We start from the raw sequence: 18,981 nt of genomic DNA on the forward strand, positions 1-18,981 counted from the left end.
TTCATATTGTTTGATCTATGAGTTTATTAACTTTTGAATTGATTTTTTTAAAGCTGGATCAGTCAGAGTCAAATACTCTCTAACAACTTATTCATTTTATACTGCAGCATGAACAGCCGTAATGGAGGCTACCGCAAAAAGAATCAATATTTAGTATTTAAAAGTAACAAGGATTTAGATGTTGGTTTAAGTTTAATCTATTATATGTTGCTAAGCTAGGGGGTGGGCATTTGTCATATAATTTATTATTTACAAATTAATTTCTTGTAAGAATTTTGACTTATTGTTGGATGAATTCAAATTATGTTTAACACCCACCAAAACTGTCCCTAGTGTCAAGATTGGTAATTTTATTATTTTTTCCACTGTTTTTCCAATGAGAGTGTCAATAAATACAAATAGATTTGAAAATAGGATCAAATGCAGTTACTATTAATATTTTAACAAATAGTTTAAATATTCTAGCTTTCTCTACAATCAAATTAAACAAATTGAACACTTAACATCCTTTTGAATTTCAGTAATTTGGCATGATACAACTAAAAACGTATTTTATTTGACTAATAAAATAATATGTAACCTTCCTGTTTTGTTCGTTTCTGAGGTACAGCAACAATGTTCCTGGTTCAATTTGACCTGTAGAGTGTTTAATCATGCAATAGTGTCAGAAACCAAAAAATTCTCCAAAACATTTTTGTATCTGATTATTAACCCCAATACCAACCATTTCAAACAATATTTGTGCAATTATTTAGATTTTATTTTTTTAATTCCTCACAAATAAAGGATCAACGACRACAATTTACTCATTTACTCATTTAGTCATAAAAAATGTGACCAAAAATGTAATTTACATTTTTTATGTCAGTTGAAAAAAACAATAATTATCCTTGAAATTGATCTTTTGTAAATTTCTTTATATTACATTTGGAATACATAAAGAAATGTAATTGAACTTGAGATACATATTCTGTTCTGGGTCAAATTGACCTGCTGATTAAAATCAAGACAACTGAGTCATGCAGAGAGAATTTATGTTTCCCCTCCCACTTCTGCTGAGTGTCACTCAGTGTGGGTGGAGTTTGCCCACGGGACCAGAAAAGGTTCCCTTGAAAAGTTGTATGAACACCTGCTTTCTGATTTTTCTTTACTTCCCTAGTGAAGTAAAGAAAATAGTGAGAAAGTGGGCTTGTGTGCGTGCACGTGTGCATTTATGTGTGTGGAGGGGTGTGTGTGGCGTACATGTGTGTGTGTGTGGTGAAATATGTCTCATAGCTGCAAGGAAACATAGAATTTGACATTTCTTTTTCCTTTTTTCCCTTCTCTTTGACTGCCAGGTCAAATTAACCCGAACAGCATCTATGTAATATGTAGGCATGGGGGGTTGCAAGTGTGTAAAATGAATCATTTTCAATCATTTGTATATGTACAGTGTACCTACTAAGACAAATAGAAAAGGTTTCATGCAGAAAAAATACTTCCAATTATTTAAAAAAAAAATAACTTTAAAACAAGTCAATTTGACTCGCAACATAACAGGAGGGTTAAGCACACAACTATTACCTTGGAGTTTTTGTTCTGTCACCCTCTAGAGGGAGACAGAACAAAACTTTCATATTGTTTTATTGAGCCATTCAGAGATGGATTTACATGTGTAAGACCCAAATGAGCTTTTTGTCAAAAATAGGGAAAGCTGGGGAAATCTCTTAATCTTTTATAATAATTCAAGATTCTGTTAATTACCACCCCATCAGTTTGAAGTTGTCTTTCTTAAAGGCTGTTCATTATTCTCCTGTTGTACTGAAGTGTACAACTTCTGAGAAGTTTTGCTTTAGTCTGAATAATGGACTGAATATTTTGCCGAACATTCTGGGGACCATCAAGATATTTTTGTCAAATTGTGAGTCCTTGTGTTCTCTTTGGTCAACAACGGTTTTCTTCTTGAAACTCTCCTACTGATGCCGTCTTTGCTCAGTTTTTGTAAAAAGGGTTTCACTGGAATAGTGCATTTTCTCTGAATTATTTTATTTTCTTTATGGAAAACCAAGGCTATGAGTGCCATGAGTTGTGGTGTTTGTGGTTAGGACGGATGTGGTCAGACCCAGGATGAAGTGCAAAATGAACATTATAATGGTTATAAAGTTCACAAATCCAGAAAGTACAAGTGAGCAAGGAACAGAACACAAATAGGCACAGGGACTTCACAAGACAAGGATCCAACCGGGAGCAGCTGACACAGGTGGGGTTAAATACACAAGAGAGTAATCAGGGAAAACAGGAGACAGCAGGGTGTAGACAAGACACACAGGAAACAACTAAACTGGAAACACACCCAAAAATCCACATCCTCACAATGAGCTAATGGAAACATTATGCATCAATGACTTCTCTGGGATTTTTTTCAATATGCATATGCACTGGGCAGGAAATAACTTTATTATATTGATGTGTTTGAATTTATTACTGACGCACTAAATATCAAAAGTAGAATCCACAAAAATATTTTCATGTTGCAACATGAGCAGATCATGACAGGCAGAGACGTTTGCCATCAGGAACTAAAAAAAAACAAACAAAAAAAAACGAATCTTAAGTTATGTAATTAGCCTCCAGGTTAAAATGTGCTCATCTTCCAGAATTTCCCCACGCAACACATGAAGACAATTTCACGTATTACACGTGAGATGAAAAAACCCATCAAAACGCAACATCAACTGAGGTTTCAGGGAGCAAAAATGCTCTAAAAATAAATCTGCTGAGGAAAAAAACTGTCATCCAGGCAGATTGTACGTGGATTCATTCCTCTCACTACCTCTGGTTATGCTTTGCCGTTTCTTAGTTGCATTATTACATTATATTTCAGTAATTATTGATTGTTAATGATCGTCTGCTCCACAGTTTTGATTGAATCAACATCCCAGTCACCTGCGGCCCAGCTCTCTTCCACAAAACCAATTCACCGTCACCTACATCCTGTGTTTGCTTTTAGAATTTCTCTGTAGTCACTTATTTGCAATTGAAATTACTTTGTGCGTTTTACAGAAATTGTTTGCATTTGCATGATGCAAAGTAATAAAACATCTGAAAAATATTCAGAACTCACTTCTTTCATGGAGTATTAAACTCTTTCAGAGCACAAGAAAACACAGCTGAAAAAGATTAATTGAACAAATAAGTTGGATATAGACTGAAACTGTTAGTTGGTTGAGGGTCAAAGAAGAAGGACCATTGTGCATAATGGCTGACAGAGGAAGACCTTAACATTTAATAATTTATTGCTAAAATTATTTAAAAGCAACATCAAAGACTGGAAGGCAGCCAGTCGTGCAAATATAAACCCGCTTAGGCACTAAGCAAGAGTATTAATACCTGCTTACCTTTTCCATCTTTTATCACGACAGTCCCAAATTTCAAATTGGAATTGAAATTTTTTCCAGCTGATTAACACAAAAGTAGTGTATGACTGCAAAGGATATGAAAATTGTTTCACAAAAACCAGTAAAAATTGGTGTACTCAGTGGCAGTTTCTGATATGGATGACATGGGCAACTGCTCAGGGCAGTATTTGTGGGGGTGGCATTCAACAATTTACCTCTCGAGTAAGTTGTTGAATTTGAGTATAAACAAGCTGCCTTTTTTTAAAGCTGGAGAGGTTTTTTCGAATGAGTAGTAGTGGGAAAAAAGGTTGTAAAATTCTTATAACTGGTTCTGAACTTGTCAAAGAGCACAAAGTTAATTTTCATCATGTAAAAATGGAAAGCGAATGGCACAAGTGGAAATTTACCAAGACATGGCCGTCCACTCAAATTCACATGGAAACTGCAGAGAAACTGCAGAGATCCACAGCTTATGAGGGAGTAATGTATTCCACACATTTAAACTTAATAAAAATAGGCAGAAAGAAGATTATTCATTCCTCTGGGATGAATGTTTGACAGACGACCTCACTACCCTTTGATTCATCTCTAGACTTTCAAGTCACTCTGATGTTACGCCATATAGAGTTGTCAAAGCTAGGCAAAGTTTCAGTCTGTTACAACCTAATGAAATGCTCTCAGTCTGCCTCAGGCAACTTTCAGTCTTTACTTATCTGCCATGTTTTCATCCACAAAGAAGCTTCAGGCTATTTGTGATGAGCACATTTGACAGTTCAGCTTTAAACCTTGAGCTTCACTCTGTAATTTAACAGCTGATTCTTTGTCTTGATTTTTATATAATGGCTCAGTTAATGTTTAGAATCACAGATTAAATAAAATCTAAATTCTGGCAAGTTGTACAGCTCATTGGTAAGGAGCAATTAGGATAATTAAAAACAACAAAACAAAACAATTTCCAGCTTTTAACTAGGGAAAAGAAATGAAATCAAATAGAAATAGTATTTAAGCAAAGACTAAATCTATTGAAAGAGCCTTATGTTTCTTCATGGCTAAAACAATTCTCACTTTCAATTGCCAAGCTAGAAACAAGGGAAACCAGAATTATTTCCTCAACTTCTGGCATCCAGTGAATTTGGCAGCATTTGAAACAGGGTTTGTTTATGTCTGCTCTGTTGACAGGTTTATGAACATGAGTTATGATGTCACTGAACTAGTTACAAATGCCTTTCAAAAAATGTTTAAATGTCATCTTTACAATATAAGTTTTAATTGTTAAATTAAAAGTGAAAGATGCATATTATGCGATACATAATGGTTGATCTTAAGACAAGATTAAAAATTGATAGTTTAATTAAAATCTGATTAAAAATTACACAATAAAGACAGGTGCGGTATTTTATCATAAAGAGAAAATTTGGGGGCTTGGTTCAGAAACTACACACTTCCCAAATTTTGTGGTGCCTCAAATAACTGAATAAATGTGAACAAACATGTTTCAGGAGGATCCTATATAAATAAATATAAACGTATTTGAGAACCACATAAACCTGATTTTAATTTCAAGTCTGGATTAGGAAAAAATCTTACTTTACATGTTAGACTATTTTTACAAAGTTATAGATCTTGACAGTGGCTGGTTTTACAGGAGCGGTACGTTACAATGTCTGTGGAGCCTGCTGGCCCRTGTTACTGGGTTTAATATAGGCTGAACTCAAAAACAAAATTAAATAAATTAAAAAACTGAAAGTTAAATAAATAAAGTTGCTTGGATAAGCGCTTTTAGTTAACAGCTGACATTGAAACGTTTGTCTACATGTTTTTGTGTGTTTCTGATTGAAGTGGTCACTGCTTTCTTTGAATTGCAGCTGTGGGGCGGGTCTTCATCATCAGCAGTTCTGGAACTGGTCGACTACTGGCTGAATAAAAGTCCAGTCCTGTGATCCACTCGACATCTCTGACCCTTGACTGGTGAAACCAGATGTGATCTTCCACCCACAAGGATTCATCTTCTGCGCTCTGTTAATACAAGGAAAAGGGGATTAAAATATATTTTCTCAGAATAAAATCAAGCAGGTTGATTACACAGTTCAGAGATGTACATTAACTCATTATGGAAAAATGTGTTATATTAGTTATTGACTTTTAATGATTAATTGGATCTATTTTTGACCTGGTAAAGAAAAAAGACAAAGATTGTACATACAGGCTTAAATATCTAGATACACCTGTATCTGTTTGCAGAGACTAGTTTGATAAGATAAAGACTGATTTGCGTGAATGAAGTCAATGTGAAGTTTTCAAACTTCAGAACACTGCTTTGCTGATTTCACTGACTGTAATATAAGATCATTCTCAAACTAGGCTTCCTAATTGGATTGCAACACAAATAAAAATTGGCATTACTGTCAATAGGGTAGTAATCCCAAACACACAAAAAATATCAAGCTTTTGGAATGGCCTTACCAAGATTCCAACCTCAACCCAGGCAACCAATTAATTCAAATGAATTTTACTATTCTGCCAAGAAGGATGGTCAAATATTGACCTAAATCTATGCCAGATGCTTATTATAATCATGCCTGCTCATGTTCCCAGCTCTCTATTATTTAATGCTATGTGAAACCCTGCAAGACGCGCTGTGGTGGGACAAGACTCAATCAATAACTTATGTTTGAGATGCACCGTGATTAAACACAGTTGTCAGTGGAAATTTGGAGGAGGCTGCATGTTAATGTGTTGTGTCGTTGTCCCACTCTCTATTTTTCTATTTAAAAAAAAATCTCATTCTGTTTTTTACAAAAAAAGTTCGTATTCAGGTGTGAATTGAAACAAATAGCAGAAATGATGGCAACATCTAGACAAGGAAGCCAGGATGAGAATTCTACAAAAAGCTCACTTAGATTTTTGCTTGTTCAAAACGGGGAAAGCTGGAGTTAAAAGTTATGTCTTTGAAAACAATGAACTCCCTAGTTAGCATGTAACATTGCTGTTTTTTCTTTGTCAGCTTTACCCCTCCACAGTTTCAGCATTCAGTAAAAACAACATTACACAATGAGGCAAGACAACTCTTTGTTCAGGACCAACGGGAAGCAGTTTCTCCTAAGGCAGTGGTTCTTAACCTTTTTTGAGGTACCGAACCCACCAGTTTCATATGCGCATTCACTGAACCCTTCTGTAGTAATAAATAAAATCTGATTTCCCCCCTTCCCCAAATTCAAGACATAGGGGTGACCTAACTAGAGTCTAGTTGGGTCACCCCAAGATCACCAAGTCTTCTTAAAAGGTAGAGTCTCTGAGAACAGTTCTTCAAAATACAGTCAGTGCTTTCAGCAAAGTTGAGCTGACTGTCCAGGAACGACCCAAGCTATTTAAAATTTTCCACAATTTCAACAGGTTGGACATCGAGAGAAACTGGAACCACTTTAAGGTCTTGTTTAGATCATTTAATTAGCTCTACATTCTTAAGAGAATGAAAAATTAATAATAAATAATAAAGACTTTGCCGTATTCTGATGTAGTAATGTAATTATATTAGTTGTGTTACCACCCCCACGCCACTAGAGGCAGTAGCAGGCCCGAAAAGATGCGACTACGGAGCACTGATTGGCTAAGCAATGTAACGTGATCCTCTGTAGCAAGTGATGGCAAAGCGGGGCGTCATCACGACTTTACACAAGTGTGTCTTTACCTCCTCGGCAGAGGCTCCACCGAACCCCCGAGACCGACTCACCGAACCCCTGGGGTTCGATCAAACCCAGGTTAAGAACCACTGACCTAAGGTATTTCACCAAGTAACAGCTTGTGCACATTTTTTTGTTTTGGGTTTTTTTTCAAACATGAAAACGGATAGCAATAAAGTTCTGGTTCCCTTGTCTCGCCCAGTGGGTGCGTTTGGACAAAAGAAGCCTGCAAACAGAAAGGTAGCCAGAATACAGTGAATATTTAATAGCAGTGATTTCAGACTCCAGTCCTCAAGGGCCAGACAGTGCAATTTTAGATGACTTGCTGCTTCAGCACACCTGACTCCAATATAAGCTCATTGGCAGAGCTCTGTAGAACTTGACTGCATGCTAGAGCAGCAGTTTCACTATTAAATTCAAGTGTGTAGGACAAGAGAAGTATGTAAACGTTTCAGGCCACTGCATGCAGTTTTGGACCACTGAAATTAAGGGATCACTGTGGATTCAGTCTTACTTTGCATCTTTCCGTGTTGTCAGCTCTGTGGGGAAGGAGGAAAGATGCAGTCTGCAGTTCACCACCACAAGCGCTCACTGGCTGTCCTGCGTTCTTGCAGCTTGTTAACACCACAAAGTAATGAGTGGGGATCGATATGTTGGTTCCAGGTACAAACCTAGAGTTGCACAGGAAAATATTCAGCTATTACACAAACCACTTCCTTGGTTTCATGAGTTTAACAGCCAGAAAAGTTCTTCCAGTTCATTTTGAATCATACTACTGATCACATTCCAGTAAATCAGAGCCTCCTTTTCCAGCCTCACATGGGTTACATGTGAAGCTGTTAAACTCTATGAACAGCCTCATAGAGTACTGCTGTTCCTCTGTTATACTTAGATCTGTAAAAGCATAAAAATAAATCTGTGGTAATATTTACCACAGATTTAGAGAAACTTGATGAGCATGTCATTAGATTCAAAGTCCAGCACAAACAAGATTAAGACTTAAACAGTTACCTCAGTACTGATGGRAATGAAAAATTAGAATCTGATTATATCTACCCAAGATATACTACAGATACTTTGGTCATATTTAGCTGTAAACATTAAAGAAAACACCAGAATCACTACAAAAGGACTCTCATGTTGTGCAAGGCCAGCGTATTTCTCATTTGTGTGAATGCATACCACATTTCAGATGATCAAACCCATGACTTCACAGCTGGCTGGTTTCATGACAAACAGTCCAATATAAAAGTGTATTTTTTGTCTGCATTTACAACATTCTGTTCCCCAAATCAGTTTATTTTATTTAATCATTTTCAAGTAAATGAGACATGTTAGATGATACATCCCATCAGAGAAATGACACTTACAACTGCATCTGCTCTGTAGAGTCATATCTGCCATCATAATTGTAATCAAAGACTGGTCCAGTCACCACATTAATGCCATTGTATATGGAAGCATATTTCTTTAACAAAGTGTTGTGGAGGTAATCCCAAATCCCTGAGAAAAAAAACAAAAAAGAAACATGTTCAAATAAACACAAGTAAAGTGGATATAAAGTCTTTTGCCAATTGCCTGGTTTTTGTGAGGTAAAAAATGAGCCGAGATTAATTAGGGTGTTTCCACACATGATAGTTTGGTAGACTCGATTTGATTGGAGACTAAAATGTCAATAGCATTTTCAGCTACTGTGATTCATTTTCACACTGCACTGTGTTTAACGAAGATTAAACGTTTTCCAACTGTGACAAAGAAAAAAGCTAAAATAATCTAATGTCGATCATAATAACCTGTTGGTTTAATTCTAGTGGTCATTGTTCTTTAGGTCATACATGCCCTCAATCACAAAATAAAGTTCAGCTTTTCTTTTTTAGTGTGGAATCAAAATTACTGTTTGAGTGCCAAGGAGAAGCCCAACAGACTTATTTTCACAAGTGGAGCATTACGGCTTTCACTATAATGTGTCACATTAAAGGCAGAAAAAGTGTTGAAATACTTTATTTCTTATAATCACCAAACCCTGGCAGTTTAACAAGGATTTGTTGACTTTGATGTCTAGAGTAAAAACTAACTTAATATAATGCTTTTAGAAGAAAATCTTTTTTCTGGCTTAGAAGAAACAAACCCAAACTTACTCTTAAATGCAGGGTACATCGGGGCAACATTGCTCATTATTAAGGCATCGTACTGCTGTTCCTCCGTTATACTTAGGTCTGTAAAAGCATAAAAATAAGCAATCAATTCTTTGCTTCTAACGTTTCATATATAATGTTAAACATTACAGCTGTCATGAAATGGTGGCTTTGAGGTGAGGATTGATGGCGGTCGACTCAGGTTGTTGTGAGAAATGACAATTTTAATGATATACATGAAGGAGAACAAAAAAGCCTGGCAGCACAGGTGAATGATGAGGCTAGGAACTCAAACACACTGGTAGCACTGGGAAGGCACATGACTAAAGACACAATAACAACTAGGATCGACAGGGAAACACACAGGTGAGTATAAATACACAGAGAAGTAATCCGAGTAACAAGAGACAGCTGGAGACAATTAAGGGAAAGACAGGCAGACAGGGGGACTAAATTAACAACGACAACAAAAACAGAAACCTAAATCCTGCAACAGCTCTTTATCTTAATTAGTCCATTTTCTGTAATCACTCATTCACCACAATGGGAATTTAAAATTTTCCAAATTGTGTGCCAGACCAGTGCAGCTAATTGAGGACTGAAGGTTTAAGATGTTAACTCCTACTGGGCTGGAAATGCTCAAAAACCACTAGTTAAGCTATTTCATCCTTTGGGTGTTCTAAGCAGGCACGAATGACTACTAGTTATTTGGCCCTGCGAAAGTTGTGGAACTAAAATATATAATGGTTTTTGACAGTGGTTTTCATAGTCTGCCTTATGTGTAATGAAGTACAGTGAGCTTTTATTTCGATAGTTGTTTAAACATACTTGGTGGGTACAGGAAAGCATGAGTCAAATTGCTAGCTGCTTCAAACTGATCACATCTGGGGCTCTGGTGTTCTGGCAATCTCACATCAGCCCTCAAACAGTTGGACATTACTGGTGGTAATGGGTCCAAGTTGGTCTAAAGAAAAGGAAAAGTTATGGTTTAGTCATTATTTAAACAAATCAAACCCTAAAGCAAGTTCAAACCAATACTTTGCCCTTGGATTATTGCTTTTTAATAATGGTCAAATTTTGGACTTGAGAATATGGGAAATATTTCTCCATCCGCTAGCGAGGGGAGGGGTGTGGGGATGGGTCATTTTCAGGAAAATGGTAATATGGGAGATGGACACACACTGAGACAGAGGGGTAAAATATGGTAGTTTCCCGGCCAAAACGGGAGACTTTATAGGTATGCTCACACGATTCCTAAGAAAATAACCATAAGAAGGTAATTAAACAACATTGAATGACTGTAAATCTTTTAGTGGTAAAACAATAAAGTGGGTAAAATTTCTTGCTCCTGGGTGGTCTGAAGTCTGGGCTCAAGTGGTTGGAACTCAATGACTCTTTAAACGTGACGCTTCAAAGCCTTGAGACTTAAAGAAGTTCTTCTCCTCTCCATGGTCAGTTTGAAGGAGGGAGGTAGTTACACAGCTTTTTCTTCAATAATTTAATCAGCTCAGCAATATATTGTTTTTTTGCTAAATAAGCTTGTTTTATACCATAAATGTCTGGTATTTCAAAAGTCAATTACTCCTCTTGTGGGTTTTACTCCTATATATGAATCACATAAGACTGAAGTGATCACATCTGTGTCAAGTCGGCAGAAATGTCCTGATAAAAGCTGCTCAATAAATAAGATTTCTTTTAAGCAGGTTAGGCATCCAAATGAGATTTAGTTTCAATTAATCATGCACTGGATTTGAACCTTTAAAACTGCAGCATTTATTAAATTGTGTCTTTTCTGCCACTTGCCATGCTCACCAAAACACTCACAGGTTTGTCGATGGTGAATGAGCTCCAGAGAGGCATGAGGACTTCATGGCTGTAGCCGCTGATGAATCCTTCTTGGTGGAGGACGCAATAACCGCTGTCAGGCTGCAGCATTTGGGGACGACCAAACAGCGTGTGCTTCCTCTCTGAAGCAGATTCTAAAAGAGGGCAGATGCAAATATGATATTTGACCTGGTAAACTCAAGGTTTAGACAGAAATGCTGGCGAGTCATTGCTTAATTATTCCGCTTGCCTGAAAGAACATGTCTAATTTAACCAGGCAGCATTTTGTGCAAGTTGGAAAATTCCTAGTTCATGTAAATAGAAGGTATGCAATTGTAAGTGAATGTTATAATAATAATAATAATAGTAAATGGAGTACTTATTTATTACACACTAAGTGCATTTACAGAATTGATTGAACAAAGACCTATCAAAGCCACTTACTTTCCTCTAAAGTCAAGTTCAAACGGCTGTTAATTTCAGGTCCAGTCTGCAAATGGAAACAGGTTGAAGTTAGTTTACTTCTCAGTTTCAGCACAATGTAAAAGATTAAACAACTATTACAGAAAGAAATGCAATGTTCTCACAACACAAAGAACACAGGCTGAAGATTTTCAGAGATAAGACATCTGTGTGTTTGCAGGACAGTTTTACATGTTCTCATTTCATTGTGCTGAATTTGACAAAGTACATACTGCTGACAGAGTGAATTGCATAATGTAAGAAGGAAGCACTGAGGTTTTGATGAGCCAGATGTTTTGACAATGACAAAAGAGAAGGCATTCCGAAATGATTTTCCTTCTTTCCAGTTTTACCCTGTTGTGAACCATGTACTTTCCAGCTGTTCTCTATAAAAACAGAAGCTGTTTCTGACGCTGAAAGCCAAGATTCATTCAGTTGTGACTAACTCTCCATAAACAAAGTAGCTCCTGTGTTACTGAGGGTTTAGTCAGTTCCACTGCCAGCTGTTTCCAGAAAGAGCTTTTTTATCTTAAAAGTATTACATTTATCTTAGATGCTGGAAATTGTAGGTGTATTTTCAGTCATTTGAATAAAAAGGAGAAAAAAAAACTCAAATGGTTGGAAATTACATGTAATGTGCATAAATGTCAATGGAATTGGTGAGACTGTCTTGAGTTATTGGGTTTCATTATGATATTTTAAATACTCCAGAACTTCCATGGAACCATTATCAAAAGAGTCCCACATAACCTGGATTTAGTTCCATCCAAACTGGTCAGCATTTTCTCCAAATAGTTTCTACTTCATTCTACTATGTAAAGGGGTTTTACAGATCAGTGCTGTAATGTTGCACACCTGTCAGCAAGTACAAACGGTACATGTTGTTTTTCAAAGGCATGTTCATTCAAGGACCTCAGGATTCAGCAGAAGACCTTCAGTATATGTGCTACTGTCTGAGTGAAAAATGTACAATATTGGAATATGAAACAATACAGTAGATCTGGGTTTAGGTCAGGTTTGAGAGATGAAGAAATATGTGGAAGAAATTCATTACATTTTAAGGTGTGTTTGGAAAATTGCAGAGGCAAACATCATTTCATCTTAACCCATAGTAGGGAGTCAGGAACATCTAGACTTTATTTTTCTGGTCAAGCTCACGCTCCTATGTTTGTTTTGTCCAGTTACCATAGTGACGTGCTTCATGACTCAGGTGAATGTCTGAAAAGGCTGATTGTCTAATTTTCCATGCATCAGAATATGTTGATGCAAAGATTCATCATTGATGAATAAGTTACCTTAAGGATTGCCTTGATCAAGGCAGCATAGATGCTGCCTAAAAAAGAAATTAGCAATGTGTTGATTTTTCACATGTTGTCATGCTACAGCCGCAAAATTTGAGGCCTTTTGTGTACTAGTGTGTGTCGGTCTATCGCCCATAGTTCACCCAGGCCACCAAACAGGCTAGGACTGCCGCTGGTTTGCATTTACTTCATTGTCTATTTTCAGATGGTTTTCTACTTCTGAGAGATTTCCAAAGCTTGACATATTGTTTTCTGACCTAATCCTGCTTTCAACTTGTGTGTTCTTTTCCTGTATGATAGAATATGTTCAGACGTTTCCTTCACAAAGCATCTGATACTAATTTACAAGTTGCTTTTCAGTAAACTATAGTTATTAGATGTTGTTTTAAGTAAATATCTTCTTAACATTGATGCAAATGTATGAGTTCCACAGGCAGAATATTTCACTTATATGGTGGGAAAAGTTTACTATAACTGAAAGAATCTGCCAGTGGAACTAGTACTTTTTAAAATCAATATTAAGGAACAATTCTGAAAAGTCACTTGTAAGTTAGTTTTGTCTTAATTCAAAAGTATAAGATATTTGCACTCGAAACTAGACAAAAATACTTGGTGAGATATTGTATTTTTGAAGTGAAGGGGCTGGAAGGGAATATTAACTTTTTTTTTATTTTAATGTGTGTGATTTCTGTACTCTTTTTTATGATCTTTGTCATTGGACATCCATATTGCATGTTATTGCTATCTTTTTTTTTTTTTTTTACTGTTTTTCCTTTAAAAACTTTTGCACATAAACAATTACCTGAGATATGAAAGCTAAAACGTTCAGGACACAGACTCCTGGTCGCACGGCTGGAGGCAGAAGGCAGAAACTGGGACAAAACAAGACGGACCGCACAGAGACGAGCTGACTGACGATACCCGCCCACCCCACAGTGGAAACTACAACTCCTGGAAAACAATGTGTGTTTACGACAGCAGAGCAGACGTGACGCTTCCACCGTGCCTCTCCACTGCCGTATGCAGGGGGGAGAATTTCCGTGGAGGGTCACATGGAAAGCACAGCTGTTGATGTTCATTTATTTAACACAGAATCCATAATGCAGCTTTTAGTGAGTGTTCTTGTTCTCCACAGGGAGAGGGAGACGACTGCATATCTGTGGATTGCAGAGAGGTCGCTGTGCCGCAAAACCATCTGAAGGAACAACAAGTTCCGTGTTCTCAGCCAAAAATAAGTAGTCCATAAAATTGTTCATTTAAAAATAACAATCTGTGTGATCCAGTGTATTGCAATGCACACGGGGAACTTTACTCAAATGTGCATCACATTTTCTCCATTTACTTCATGAGTGAAACCTGTCGCCAGTCTCTCTTTCCTGGATCCTGATCCAGGAAAACGGATCAAAATAACTTCCTGGTGTGATGATTACAGAGACCAGCTTGAGCACCTCAGAAATGGACCATACTTTTTAAATGTATTTATTTGTTTAAAAGCAACATCACTGTGGGTTGATTCAGAAATAGAAGAAATGCATACTGTTTTTCCCAAATAGTGTTTTTTGAGTCTATCTTGCAGTTTGGATTATTTTAGTCTTTAAAAAAAAATCAGTAAATAAAATTAAAATAAAACTGCCACTAATTGTAGCAATGATTTGTGAGACTACATATTTAACCATAAGGGCTGCATCAGATACGCAAGAACACAAAAACAGAAGCAAGCCATTTTCTCTTGTAAGATTAAAATGATGCCACAGTTTCTTTAATCTTCTAATTGTTGTTTGCCAATGAAACATTGTGATTTGGCTTAAAATTAATTTACTTTTGAACAGTTAAATGTTGTTTTGTTTTTAATTTTTCATTTCTTCTCACCCCAGACTACTAGCGGGTAACTTCTATAACATGAAGCCATGAAATGATGCTCACCAGGGCTGGGCATTCGCATCCCAGCTCGTCTTCAGGAGTTAGACTGATGAACGGGCACTGAGTCGGCTTACTTTGCTCCTCAGGGTGAGTCGGGTTGTAAAACGTCTTGCTAAGAACGTGATTCATGCTGCCATGGGTGCCGTTGTTGTCATATGGAGAGATCTCTAGCACATCTGGGAATGTGGGGAAAAAAAGAAAAAAAGTCTTTTGGTGCTTCTTAGCTTTTCAAGACAATCATTTTTACAATAACTGTTTACATTTCAGATTTAGATTTAACATTTGGGTTTAGTTTTATTGGTCATGTTTTTTTTCTTTCAGACATAAAACGCTCACCACACATTAAGTTGTAGAGCTCGATGTTAGCAAAGGGTTCAATGGAGGTTTTTTGCTGAAACTTTGGTCCATAGCTGAGAAACATTGCCTGTAAAGAAAGAAAAAATTCAGTTGTTTTGTATTTGCTATGCATTGTAAGTCAGGTGGGCAGGTTTCCAAAATGGAGGAGAGCTCTTTACTTACATGCATGCTCTCAACATCGTTGTCATAGCCGTGATTCCCACCTGAGCAGAATGTAAGTGATCCTGAAGATCTGTGGGAAAATGTTATTTATTAATTTTTTTTTACATTTCTGCTTCCAGTCATGCATTACTAAACGGTAAACAGCTAAGGGAGACGGTGACTATCTCTCAATAGAACTGCATGAATCAAGCTTTGATAAAAACCACAAAATAATGAGAACAAATAGCTGCTTGTTAAATCATTGCCTTCCAGTCATTCTTTGATTATCAGGAGAAATTGGGCTGTTTTTCAAAGGATGAATAATTTCCTGAATGAATAATACTTTAATGAAAATATGGTTAAATGGTTCCACAGTTATGAAAACTAAAGGCTCTCTTGACATGAGAACTGTTGTAAATGTGTTTTTATTTGTCTGCTTTTTGGTGAATAAACAAAGTGATTTTTTTTTCTATTCTATTTTTTCTAAGCCATCATGAATAAAAATAAACAAATAAATAAAAATAACCGAAGACGTTCTTTTTAACAAAAGCTGCTATAAGCAGGTTGCTACTGGACCACTGTCATGTCATTGTTGTCTCTGCTGTATTCATATGGTAAATGTCTTGGATTGCAGAAAAAGAAACATAATATTACTAGAAGAACAAGAAAGCAAAGACATATTTTTGTCAAGATTTTGAAATCTGTCTGCTTTTGATGGTTTTGTACACAGAGATGGCCCTTTCACTTCCTCTATCCATTCATACATGTAAATACAATTTAATGTGTTGGAGTCGTGTTTTTGAAAAATGGAGATAAATAATGCAAAAAATGCTTAAATATCAGATTTAAAAATTTTATATCAATAAAGTACATTCTATTCTATTCTAATTGTGAAGCTTTTATAATTTACACATCATTTTGTTCTTTCTTTTAGGTCAGTCGATTTATTTTATTCAACAATCAAAGCCTCCTGCTGGTGGTAAATAACACAATTTCTTTAGATTTCAAACAAACTGAACATGAAAGAAAATCCCTTTTGATCATTTGTTGTTAACGAGGGTCAGAAACATCTTAATATACGTAGTTGAAAAAGTAAAAATAAAAAATAAAACACATGACATAAGTTTTCGACATAAGCTGGATTTCTACACAAAAATGTGAGCCAAAATTGTTTATTCCAGTCAGGATGCACAAATTGCAAGTCATCAATGAATACCTCTCAAACTGCCATTTTGGCTCCACCAGGACAGTGACATCTTCAATACGCCGACTGTTAACGTAGTGGAGCCGCTTTGGTAGGTTGGACTTCAAGTACGGTGTGATCTTCTGGTCCGGCTTCTTGCACTTAAATGATCAAATCCAAAAATACTGATTTTATAATAATAATATCACTTTTTGAATGGATATTATCTGTTAATTTCTTAAAACGTAACTTTATGCTTCACGCATGGGAGGTAATTTTAAAATTGTTTGCGTTTAACTGTAAACCTTAAAGTCCTGAACTAATCTGTCAGAGAAGTAATACTTTCTCCACCCATGTATACAGTAATTATTCAGAGTATTCTTGATGTAAATACTTACACTCATATTAGCAACAAGTCCAGCAGAGTCCACTATTGAGAAAGAAACATGTTAGTTATTTCAGAATTATTCATTCGCTGAATAACAAACTTCCAATTACATTAATAAAYTGCGTTTAGGAGCCTATCYGTACAATAAGTATCAGAATATTTTACCACTTGCTGTAGTTTTTTATGCTGTTAAGCATAAGCAGTAATTTTAATTTGTTGCATATTACCATTATTACCACAATAGTGTTGTTGTTGGGTTTTTTTGCATGGAGCCAGATTTGTGTGGACAGCATTCTCCTTTAATAAATTAAATAATTTTAAAACTGAACTATTTGCACATGCCATCTGTGTGTGATATTAATAAATGMTAAAAAAAAGGAACAAATTGAGATTCTAGGGAATTGTTTTAAAAATTGACTATGATAACCAGCTATATAAATGTCTTACAGTCAGGGTCTGGTGAAACCTGCAAATACTTTAGACCCCTTCCCAAAACATTTATAACAGCCTATTTTAATTGTTCAAACACTAAATATATGCTTGATGCCCATAGTACCRCAGCTGTTGATCTCARTGGTGCTCCTTATCTCCACTCTTTGGGGTACAACCAATCAGCAGCAAGTAAAATGACGGTGCTTCTGGATTGGCTGATTTGCAAACATCACGCCCAGGTATTTCAGCTTACCAAGAGAGATTTTCTTTAAAATGTGTTAGATATATTCTATAAACAAATAATTTGGAGTTGAATTCCATGTAAAAATCTATGAATATGTGTATTTGCTGGTCTAGCATATTTTTAATCAACATCCTTATTGGCTTTATATCCAGAGTTGGGTCATGACCTAAAACTCAACTTTACTTTACACTTGCAAATAAAATTTCTTCTACAGGACATGATGGGAGTGTTCCATGAAGAAGCGTGAACTAAATCTGAGTTGCGTGAGAAGAGCGCCCAGAGCACAATCAAGCACCATTGCTTGATTGTGAATAATGGAGCTAAGGTCGTTGGCAGATTATATCATATCTGTTACATCCATGATCTTGAATGGATTTCTTTGTTGCTCAGATGCATTGTGCAACTGTTTAGAGGTTCATCAAAGTGGAGATAATTTTGTGGTTTCCTCCCTCTGAAACCCAAACACGCCCACACTTTTTCCACAAAGTGACAGACAAACATCCTCGTTCTTCCTGCACTGCTACCTACTTAGACATTGTGACGAGCAAGGCCTAAAGCATATTCTATTGATCTCTATAACAGTTGCACTTCTACTTACAYACAAAGTCTTCATTCCTGGATCTGATGCGTCCAAATGGCCCCTCGTTCACAAAATAATTACTGATGTCTCCCACCAGCTCCTGCATCACCTCCTTTCTGTCGCAGCTGATCTCCTCCATACCTGCAAAGCATTGGACCCTTGCAATAAAGTGCATCACAGAACTACTGATATGTGCTAAAAACTAGAACACATCACATCTAAAAAAAAATAAGTGTAACTGAAAGGTTAATTTATTTTAAGAAACRGAGTCAAAAGGTGAAACGCAATCACCTGGATTCATTACACACATTGATATATTTTAACTGATTATTTCTATAAATGTTCATGATTTTTATTAGGCCAAATAAAAAAAATTAACACAGACATGTCAGGTCATACTACACAATCAATTGAAATACTGTTGAGTTGATTGTTGCTCAACACTCCCTCATTGTCACCCTCTTAGAAAGGTGGACTTAGAAAGGTGGACTACATTACTAAAAACAAAAAAAATCTGKCTCTTCACAAAGCCTGTATCTAAGCATGTTAATCCAAAGTTGAGTAGAATGTTGTCAAGAAAAGATTCACAAGCAACAGGGATAAGTGGAACCTCAAGATTTGGTGAAGCCGATTACGAGTTTTGCAGGAAGAKTGCTCTGGAGTCAGACTTTCCACAGCCACCACAGAGACATCAGGACACAAACTACTGACTGTGGCTTTCCTTGTGTTTGTCTAGTGCTGAGCTACAGATAATTTCAGACAWCTCTTGCCTAGACTCTATAACATATTAGTTTCTGCTTTTAATATTATTGTTGAAATACAATAATATTTAAATGAGTCTACCACTTTCTGTATGCATTTTTTTAACATGAAAGGCAATAAATGGTTAAAGGCTGAAGGAACATAAGATTGAGGTTTTCCGATGCAGTTTTTTCCAGAACACAACATATATATATA

General features: G+C 36.3%; 1 protein-coding gene across 2 annotated transcripts in view; it reads right to left on the reverse strand.

Annotated features, from left to right (window-relative positions):
- The window catches only part of LOC103472798 (venom phosphodiesterase 2), a 41,367-nt gene that overhangs the window by 4,709 nt on the left and 17,677 nt on the right, over nt 1-18,981 (reverse strand). Inside the window, exons 12-23 of one of the 2 annotated variants that reach the window (XM_017307630.1) lie at nt 18,043-18,165; nt 16,779-16,810; nt 16,414-16,541; nt 15,219-15,288; nt 15,036-15,123; nt 14,703-14,875; nt 11,461-11,506; nt 11,005-11,171; nt 10,021-10,156; nt 9,196-9,273; nt 8,428-8,560; nt 7,572-7,728 (exon numbers count right to left, since the gene is read on the reverse strand). In XM_017307630.1, the coding sequence (XP_017163119.1) occupies nt 7,572-7,728; nt 8,428-8,560; nt 9,196-9,273; nt 10,021-10,156; nt 11,005-11,171; nt 11,461-11,506; nt 14,703-14,875; nt 15,036-15,123; nt 15,219-15,288; nt 16,414-16,541; nt 16,779-16,810; nt 18,043-18,165 (1,331 nt within the window). The remainder of the gene's footprint in view (nt 1-7,571; nt 7,729-8,427; nt 8,561-9,195; nt 9,274-10,020; nt 10,157-11,004; nt 11,172-11,460; nt 11,507-14,702; nt 14,876-15,035; nt 15,124-15,218; nt 15,289-16,413; nt 16,542-16,778; nt 16,811-18,042; nt 18,166-18,981) is intronic. The other variant, XM_008422636.2, reaches the window with a different exon arrangement.

The sequence above is a fragment of the Poecilia reticulata genome, linkage group LG11 (genome assembly GCF_000633615.1).
Source record: "Poecilia reticulata strain Guanapo linkage group LG11, Guppy_female_1.0+MT, whole genome shotgun sequence".
Taxonomy (NCBI): domain Eukaryota; kingdom Metazoa; phylum Chordata; class Actinopteri; order Cyprinodontiformes; family Poeciliidae; genus Poecilia; species Poecilia reticulata.